Below are 10,090 nucleotides of genomic sequence, written 5' to 3'. Positions count from 1 at the left end.
TATGAACTAACTAGTACCCTCAGAGCTCCCAGGGACTAAACCACCAATCAAAGAGTACACATGGTGGGGCTAATGGCTCCAGCAGCATATGTATAGCAGAGGATGGCCAAATTGGTCATCAATGGGAGGAGAGGCCGTTGGTCCTGTAAATGTTCTATGCCCCAGCGTATGGGAATGCCAGGGCCAGGAAGCGGGAGAGGGTGGGGTGGTGAGCAAGGGTAAAGGGGAGGGAACAGGGTTTTTTTGGTTTTGTTTTTTGTTTTTTTTTTATTTTATTTTTCCTTTTTTCAGAGGGGAAACTGGGAAAGGAGATATCATATGTCACGTAAATAAGGAAAATATCTAATAAAAATATCCATCTTTACTTTATAAGTTATCCAATTTGGGGAATTTAGTTTCAGCAAAAGCAAGTGAACCAAGAAACAAGCCACTGTTGCTGCTATTTCTCTGTGCTGATTTCTCTGTGCTATTTAACTGATTTTAGTAGTGAGAGAAGCATCTTCAACACAATCCCTATTTCTGTTGCCTAGGACTTGGAATGGCAGGAAAGTGAGTGCAGGCATAGGAATTCATGTAAATGGAAGAGGGTCAGAATTCAGATCTGGGCTTTTGACCTATCTGATGCTGTGAAGAAGCTGGGTCAGCCAGAGTTCAGAATGTCTAAGAAGCACTAGATGTATGTGGGGGTGAGTTGGGGGGCAGCAACTGCACATAGTAAAGTTTCTCATATGTGGGAATTCACCACCTGATGGTCACTTAGTAGAGCAGAACCTAATGAACAGGTGACTGGAAAGAGCCTAAGTCTAGGCCCAAGGAAGGGTCTAGAAAAACCTGGAAAAGCCTTAAGAAAAGTTTTCTTATCTTTATAAAAAGGTTTCTACCCACATATCATGACTGCCAATGAAAATACATTTAAAAGTCATGCAGAACACAGAGCTGTGGTGCTGCCCACGCACCCGAGTTCTGAAAGCTCTCAGTGGGGAGGAATTAAATAGACTCCTTTCCTTTGGATGATGAATTGCTTATGATATAGTTGTTTCCTGTGCCATTTTACAAAAACACAGGGTAAGCTAAGGTGAGGCTTTTACAACCAACAGATACTTCTTCAGTGTGTTGTCAAAACTAAATAAAATCTCTCTAGGCAGGGTGTGATTGCACATACCTGCACCCTGAGACTAAAATGGGAGAGCACACGTTTACGGCCAGCTAAAGCAACTTAGTAAGGCCCTGACCCAATATCTCAGGGGTACAATGCTTGTCTAGCAGGCATAGGCTCCTTGTTTAGTCTTTAGTACTACAAAGAGGGGCATGGGGGTGGATGGAGAAAGAGTGTGAGGGAGGACCTTGAGAATTGGAGAGAGAGGGAAGGAAGAAGGGTGGATGGGAAAGGGAAAGGAAAGGAGGGAAGGATGGAGGGAGGGAGGGCTGGGAATGATGTAGAGCAATTTAGTCTGAACTAAGGACCTATAAGTGACCCTTCCTGGCTGCATGGCAAGCACTCTTCTCTGATAATCATTCTAGCCACCTAATCTATTAAAGAATAATTGCATTGTATGTACTTGCAGAATGACCCAGTGAATTCACATAAAGTTTCTTTACAAATTAACTTCAAATGATGTTTATAGTAACTTCCTTCCTTCCTTCCTCCCTTCCTTCCTTCCTTCCTTCTGTCCATTCATCCTTCCTTCCTTCTTTCCTTCCTTCCTTCCTTTCTCCCTGTGATGGTATAGTTTCACTTGAACTTGTCCTTATAAAATCAAGAATACTAGCATACTCGGGGACTCTGACCGTGAGGTAAACTCTGAGGTGTGGATGTAGGAAGTTAACTAGACACCAAATACAAACATACTGTAAGTCAGGAGACTCAAGGTCAGAGATTTAGAAAAAAGACAATCCTCATATTTGCCCTGTGTTATCTTTTTCAAAAACTGCTACATCTCTGATGTTTTTCCCAGGTGTTTCCATGTGAGCCTGAGGTGATCAGAGGGCCGAGTGTGCTGTTGTTGAGTCAAACCAGAGGTTACGATGCCAACGGCAGAACCTCAGGACAGAGATTCCCAGCAGTCTGACAGAAAGGCAGTGGGCAGGGCCACAGGGGAGACCACTTGCAGGACTGTCATGAGAGACAGTTTTGCATGATGTTAAACTCTGGCCCTGGCAAATGTCACATTACAAATACAAACATTTCTCAGCATAAACCTGTACATGCTCAAATCCCCGCAGACCAATTCCACATTTTGAGGTTCTCTTTATGTAAGTGCTTGGCACCAAGTAGGAGCTCAGCAAATGATCGCTTTTCCCAACTCTAATCAAATGGCACATTTCCCAGGAAGAAATTATAGTTTTATTTGAAATGCGGCCATTGTAATGGCAAAACTTTAACAGTTTTTACCAAGTGGGTCTGTGTGACACTTTCCATAATGTATTAAGTATTGATTACACTCTCTTTGTGTGTGGGGTTGGGGTTGGGGATGGTGTAGTTCATGTGTGTATGTATCTCTACATTTGTCTTGAGGCCATAGGAAATATAGTGTATTGCTCCAGCACTTTCAACCTTCTACCTATGAGGCACGCTCTGTCATTGAGTGTAGAGCTCAGAAAGTGGCCTGCAAGCCCAACGGGTTCTGCTCTCCACCTTCCAGAGTGTTGCAGGAGCACCTGGGGCCATCCTCAGCTTATTACAAGGATGGTGGGAGATAAAGCCCAGTTCTTAGCTGCAGCAAGCACATTTGCCCACTGAGCCACCACCACAGCCTTTATATTTCCTGCTGTAAGGCTCAAACATAGAATACATTTTTTCCTGGCTTCAGTCTATCAATGTGCCCACAGTGCTGGTAGTTCTTGAGTGTGCTGTGGCCTGGATTGCAGCCTCAAAACACACCTTACAGACTTCTATCTACCCAGCCCCACAGCACTGTCCAAGCTGCTTTGATGGGCTCCTATGTCTCTTACTGTATGTTACAACCTCTAATCGCTTCCTATTTAAATGACAAGCAAAGGGTACAAAGAAAGGAGTAGTTCCTATCCGTCCTGATTGAAACTCTCCTGGCCTATGTTTGAACCTATAATCACATTATTAAAATTGAAGGTCAGTTGCCCAAAAGCAAAAAATTAATTACAGTGTTTTGAAATAAGACCTAAGGACATGTCGCATACTTTCCTCAAAACCATCCAAATTCTCAGCACAGGGAGGAAAACACATGGTCATTTTTGTTGTTTTCAGGAATGGACAAAATGATTCACAGTCCCATAATGTAGGACCTCCTGTACATTGTCTTCTATATCCAAATGCTGATCTTACCTCCAAATCCATCAGGCACATATGTTTTAAGAACAATATTGCAGAAAATTGTTGGCAGTGATAATGGTTTGTTTCCCTCATTTCTCAGGGAGATGTGTCGGTAGCCTGCCTGAAGGCCATCCAAAGGAAGGATCCTCTGACCAATCAGCTTGTTGTTGTCATCGTAGACAGCGATTCTCAGGACCGCTAGGTCAGGCAGGATCACCTGCAATCAAACATATGGGAATTTCATTGATTTTGTAATGAGGCCTCCCAGAAGCATGGATCCACAGATCTGGACCAAAACAATGCTGCTCCTTAAATCCCTTAATGGTGAAAACAAAATAATGAGCCACTTGCATGACTAAAGTATGCAGTATAAGATTGGTGCCCAAGATTGTAATAAGGCTCTGGGTCCAGATTTCCAGGAAGTCATCTCATCAAATATATTAAGTGGATGAGTGTTAAAGTCTGAAGATCCAGTTCTTGTCATTTCCCCCATTTACATCCAACACAGGAGGAGACCCTGGAAAACTGAATGACTTTCTTATTTTTTAGAGATTATCAGTGGAGCTTGGGATTGGGACTCTTGTATTTAATCCTGTCTCAGTCCACTTTCTGGGATACTTACAGCATTGAGCTCTGCTTGTTTTTAAAAACACAAAGAGTATTTTTGAAGAAGCACTTCATGGATAAAAGATCATTTCTGAATGAATTTTCATTCTCTGTGTTTATCACATTCTAGGTTTTGATGCATTTTGGGATGTTAAGTAGCAGAAAGGAAGAAGTCAAAGAATCCTTATTTGTAAATGAAATGATTTTATGTATGAGAGACCCTAACCTCCCCAAAAGTTAGATCTGATGAATGGTTTCAGAAAAATGGTAGGTATAAAATTAAGACATACATACACACACACATGCACTTGCACACAATTTTGTTTATAGCAAAGACAATATGCTCTGGATGAAATCAATAAAATCACACACACAACTGCTTCAAAAGCAAAACGAAACAAAGCATTTTGAAATAAGTATAAAAGAAATAGAAAGTAAAATCTTAGCATTTATACAGAAGTACAAAAGACCAGAGAACCAAAGCAATTTTTAGTGAAAGAATAATATTGGTGGTATCAGTATACATGATTTCAAGCTATACTACAGAGCCATAGTAACAAAAGCAGCATGACACTGGTACAAAATTACACAATTAGATCAATAGACAGTGTTGAGGATTCATATAAAAATCCATATAGCTACAGGCACTGGTTTTTAACATGGATGTCAAACATATATACTGGAGATAAGATAGTTTCATTAGCAAATAATTCCGGAAAAGCTGGATATTCACCTGAAGAAGAATAAAACTATATCCCTATCTTTGAACAAAAATCAATTCCAAACGAACCAAAGAACTTCATGTGAGATCTGAAACTCTGAAAACATTGGAGGAAAATTTCCAGATATTGGCATAGGCAAGGCCTTTCCAAATAGAACTCCACTTGCTCATGAAATAATGCCAAAAATTGACAACAGAGACTCATGAAATTAAAATGCTTTTGAACTCCAAGGGAACTAGTGAAAAACATTTAGAGTGGGAGAAAATCTTGGTTAGCTATAAATCAGTTGGAGGATGGATATCTAGAATGTACAAAGAAGAAGAAAAACCTAATCAGCGAGGAATCTAGCAATCTAGTCAATCCACTGCCCAGTGAAGTGGGCAGTTCTCCAAGTGTGACATATAAATGGGAGCTTGCCGAGCAGTTAAGAGCACTGATTACTCTTACAGAGGACCCAGGTTAATGTCTTTGTACCACATGGCAGCTTACAGCCATCTGTAACTCCAGGTCCAGGGAATCCCACACCCTATTCTGGCCTCCATGGACATCAGTCATGTAAATGGTACATGCAAGCAAAACACCCATATGCATAAGATAAAAATAATTTTAGAGATACAAATGGCAAATAAGCATATGAAAAATGTATTGAACTTCAGAAGTCATCAGGAAGATGCAAATGAACAATATTGAGGTTCGATCTCATCCCACTCAGAATGGCTATCCTTATGAAAAGAAATGGCAACAAATATTAACAAAGATGTGGACAAAAGAGAAGCCATACACAGTGCTGGTGAGAATGTACAGTCTTGCCACTATTGAAATTGGCATGAAGGTTTCTCAAGAAACTAAAGCTAGATGGGTCATGTGACCTAGACATACCACTGGCATTTACCCAAATGTCTCTAAGTACATATGCCAGGGAGGTCCTTGCACCTCTGTGTTCATTGCAGCACTAAACATCCCAGCTAAGTTACAAACCAACCTAGGTGTCCAAATGCAGAGGAGCAGAGAAAGAAAATGTGGTATATGTATACAAGGGACTTTTTCCTCAGAGAAAAGAGAAAATATGCTGTTTATAAGAAATGATGGAACTGGAGATAATCATATCAAAGGAGACAACTCAGCACTTGCCAGACACACATCATATGCCTTTTCTGATATGTAGTTCACCAGCCTGCTTTGCTTTCTCTCAAGCCAGTTATTCTATTCTGAAAGCAGTCCCTATTTTGTTAGGAAAGATCAGAAGCCCATTCTCTTTGTTCCATGACAAATGGATGGAGCAATAACACCTGGAAAATCTGTGCCCCCACCCAAAAAAATTTCTTGCCTGACAGTAGAGCTGACAAGGGAAATGACAGGCCTCTGCTTGCTCTCTGAGTTTTCAAAGCATCTTCCACAGAAGAGATCTAAGATTGCACATGAGAGGGGATGTCTGCTCGCTCCCTGGACCTGGCCGACAAAACTGAGAGAAACTCAAAACTCTGAGCAGTGGTGCCTCACTTTTGATCACAGGACCCACCCGAGTCACAGCACTGACCTTAGCTTTGGTGTGGCCCTTCATCTAACCTTTGAGCTGTGAGCACAGAATGAGACCCTCCAGTGCATGGTAGCAGCCACGAGTAAGAACGCATCTAAATAGACCAGGATCTGGAAGTGTGTTCTATGTGACTAGAGGTGGCCAAAGAAGGGGCAGAGCCAGAACAGCCAACTTGTTACTCACAATCATATGGCAGTGACAGAGGTCACTTAGATGAAGGGAAGAAGCCAAGTCGGTGTGGTGAGTGGCATTTCTCCATCCTATGGGCCTTCATGTAGAAAATCAGTCCCCTAGTTACTGTGTAACCGTGACACACTGCTAACGTCTTACCTTCCGAAACACGAACGATTCTTCATTGTAAACTGGGTTGAGTCCATTGTTCATAACCATGCGGGTTCGGAACTCCTTCCGTATGGTGTCGGTGGGCAGCCCGTACATATCGACTTCCACGTATGTGCCGATCTTCTTATCTGAGAGGAACTGGCCTGATATAACCTACAGTTACACGGACACAGGGATGAGGAACAGTGGCCTCATTTTGAGTACTGGCGGCAAGGTGTGATGAAAACTTTTGTTGGGGAAGTTTCAATCAACACAAGTATTTGATATTTTCCATGGAATTATCTATATTAAAACAAAACAGCTTTTGAGTAACTACTCTTTGAAAGCAAAATTTCTAGGCAGAGGTTATAAGTGTACTATCCTCTGAATATGTCTGGATAAATATCAAGGAAATATACAGGCAAAGTATATTATGAAGACATCATGCCCTCCGCATGTCACTGAGCTGTCCAGATCTGTGGAACGAAGCCAGGGCTGTGGAGACCCCTTCCAGTTCTTGGCTACCTATTAAGCCCTGAATTCTTGCAAAGGAACACAGCAACAGACAATCAGTGCTAGACTCGGCCTGCTTTCTTTATTGACATTAACACTGGTTAGCGGTGAGAGAGTTGTTTAATTGTAAAAGTCAGTATTGAGTCGTATCTGTTATAAAGCTAGGGAGTAACTTATTTTACATTTACTTTCCAAACAATTATGCCATTCATTTATTTGTTTCTCATATTCTCTCATTTTAAAACAGCATTTTCTTTGAAGTATAAGTGACATACACTAAACTATATGCAGTTAGTTATATGGTAAGATCAATTTTATGGACATGTGAGCACGTCTTTAGAACTCTCCCCACAGTGAGGACAGCAAGCATTTCTAGTGCCTCTGAAGTGCTCCGTGACCTTTAGACATCTGCCCCTTCCATCTGTGTCCAGCCACAGTTACTGATTTGCTTCCTGTTGTCATAGCTTACATTTTTCAGACCATCGTATGAATGTGATCAGATGGGAGATACTCTCTAGACAGTGTACTTTACATAGAGTGGCTCTTAGTTTTTAGTAACAATAACTAAGAAGACAGCAGACATTGAGTCCAAATTGAGAGCAACTTACAATTCTTATAGCGTGATGCTAAACATGGCTTCTTCTAGGTGCCTTTGTATACGCATGTATGTATGTATGTATGTGTGTGTTTATGTATGTATGTATGTATGTATGTTTGCATAGTCTGTGATGAGCAGGGGCATACCTGCACTGAGCACGTGGCTGCAATAACCCCGTCCACGGGGGTTTCAGAGAAGGGATCAAATGTCCGATCAGGCCGCCTCATGAAATCTGGCTTGAGAAGGTACCTGGCAGGACAGAAGCACAGGGGTTAATTCTACTGGTGGGTTTGTGCAATGACTAAATACAAGATCCTTCCTTTCTCTCTTCCATAACTCAGGAGCTACACTTAAGGGTAGAATATTCTAACGATCCTAAAGAGCCTCAGACAACCAACCTAGGCTGCCCAGGTTGTGCCGTGCTAATAAACAACAGACCATTTCTTTGCTTCAACAAGGGGAAGAGAGTAGTATGCTAACAAGCCGTCTCCTTTGACCAAAGGTTTAGTTCCTGAGTCCTTTTACATTTGGCCAAATGTCTGTCTCTTTTTCTCATAGAACCAATGGAAGAAGAATTGCGTACAGACTACTTGTTAACTTGGCTGTGGGCCTTTTCTTCTGAGCTACATAACTTGAGTGCCCTTCAGAGTCCACAGCACAGGGTGATGTAGCGCTTACTCCAAGGGCATGGGCGAGACTCAGAGGGAAGGGCACGCTGGCAGGTAACTGACAGATGTGCACAGGTAGAGTGTGCTCAGATGGAAGGGATGTTTTTAATGCACAGCTGCTGAAAACCTGTTATCTCACCTCATTTTTCATGACGGGAGATTAAGGTAGCCCACCAGGCAAGCCACCACATAGAACTCATAGACAGCATTACCACTGGACAGCAGAGAATTCCTGGGCATCCATCTGGGAGCCACTGGGCTGCGGTCTCAGTGGAGCTTTTTGTGCTTACAGAATTCTGAGTTCCGGACTTTTATTCAACTTCTCAGTATTTCAGAAGAATTAACATTTCCTATTTTGCTACTTGGTTCACAGATTTTTAAGTGTTATTTAAGTAAAATAGAACAACATTCACAGCATTATATAACTCCTATTTATAAACATGCAAAAGATTCAAGAGAGGATGAAAGCTTATTCCTGGCTGAATTAAATTCAACTTTACACCCACAGCTTCATTTGAAATGAAATTTACTTCATTTATATATTCATCAGCAGTAAGGATATACATATTTGATGCCGACATCTCTGGCTGAAGCGCAAATGAACAAGGCCCATTGCCTGTCTCAGACACAAGAACCTCCACTATTGAATTTAGAATGAAGTGATCAAATTCTAGAATTTATAGGATGAACGGCACAGTTTGTGGTTAAAAGAAAAGAGAACCTGCTTAACAAAATGGGAAAGACAAAAGGTCGAATATTTGTAAATATAATCTAACTATGGACTTCATTTATTTTTATCCATGCTTCAGAACCAGCATACACTCAGCTGTTCTTAATTGAAAATGACATGGTTTCATTAAAGCTGAGCTATGGAGTCTGAAAAGAGGAGGCAACAATTTAAATAATATCACTCACCCGCAGGATCCATTATACTCAAATTTCCCTTGATTCAATTGCATCGCTAAATCTGTCAAAAGACAAAATAATTTAGCATCTCATCTCCCTGGACAGAGAAGATACTGACAGGATGATTGGAAATAAGAAAGCCGTATTATTTCAAGGTCCAAAGCTCTCTCCTTTACACCATAGAGCTCTACTGGCCTGTTTAGGGGCCATGACTCACTTCCATGCCAAAATGACCTCATATATTTAGTTTAAACTAAACACCAGGTACATTGTTATAGAGATTACCCTAGAACTGGTCTACTAAGCGGATTTGGTATACAAGTCATACAATGTTTAACTCAATGTTCAGAGCAGAGACATACAAGTTGGGGATAAATATACCAGCTATAGTTGGGGGATATGCACTGTCTCACTGTCACATGGGACAGGGATGTTGGAGACCCACAGCAGGGCTATTAAGAATACAAAACTTGATTAAAGGATATTTTAAAATGGCTAAGAATCATAAAATTTTGCTGCTTATCCCACCAACCCCCATGTGAGCATTTGAATCTCATAGGGCTAACTTGGGAATGGGAAGACCTGATTTATAATTTTTCTCTTGTAAGCAGAGAAACATTATTCTTTCGTCTTATAAATAAGAGGAGAAGGACAAGGAGGAGGAGGAAGAAGAGGAGGAGGAGCAGGAGGAGGTGGAAGAGGAGGAGCAGGAGGAGCAGGAGGAAGAGGAAGAAGAGGAGGAGGAGCAGGAGGAAGAGGAAGAAGAGGAGGAGGAGCAGGACGAGGTGAAAGAGGAGGAGCAGGAGGAGGAAGAGGAAGAAGAGGAGGAGGAGAAGCAGGAGGAGGTGGAAGAGGAGGAGCCAAAGGAGCAGGAGCAGGAGCAGGAGCAGGAGCAGGAGCAGGAGCAGGAGCAGGAGCATGAGGAGCCAA

At 41.7% G+C, this 10,090-nt stretch overlaps 1 protein-coding gene across 11 annotated transcripts in view; it reads right to left on the bottom strand.

Annotated features, from left to right (window-relative positions):
- Plcb4 (phospholipase C beta 4) overlaps positions 1–10,090 on the bottom strand; it is a 363,080-nt gene that overhangs the window by 43,176 nt on the left and 309,814 nt on the right. For all 11 annotated transcript variants that reach the window (XM_031372018.1, XM_031372023.1, XM_031372019.1 and 8 more), the window contains 4 exons: positions 9,170–9,221; positions 7,733–7,835; positions 6,485–6,649; positions 3,302–3,506 (listed from right to left, as the gene is read on the bottom strand). In XM_031372018.1, the coding sequence (XP_031227878.1) occupies positions 3,302–3,506; positions 6,485–6,649; positions 7,733–7,835; positions 9,170–9,221 (525 nt within the window). The remainder of the gene's footprint in view (positions 1–3,301; positions 3,507–6,484; positions 6,650–7,732; positions 7,836–9,169; positions 9,222–10,090) is intronic.

This window comes from Mastomys coucha, unplaced genomic scaffold (genome assembly GCF_008632895.1).
Source record: "Mastomys coucha isolate ucsf_1 unplaced genomic scaffold, UCSF_Mcou_1 pScaffold15, whole genome shotgun sequence".
Taxonomy (NCBI): Eukaryota; Metazoa; Chordata; class Mammalia; order Rodentia; family Muridae; genus Mastomys; species Mastomys coucha.
This window is presented reverse-complemented; position numbering and strand designations above follow the sequence as displayed.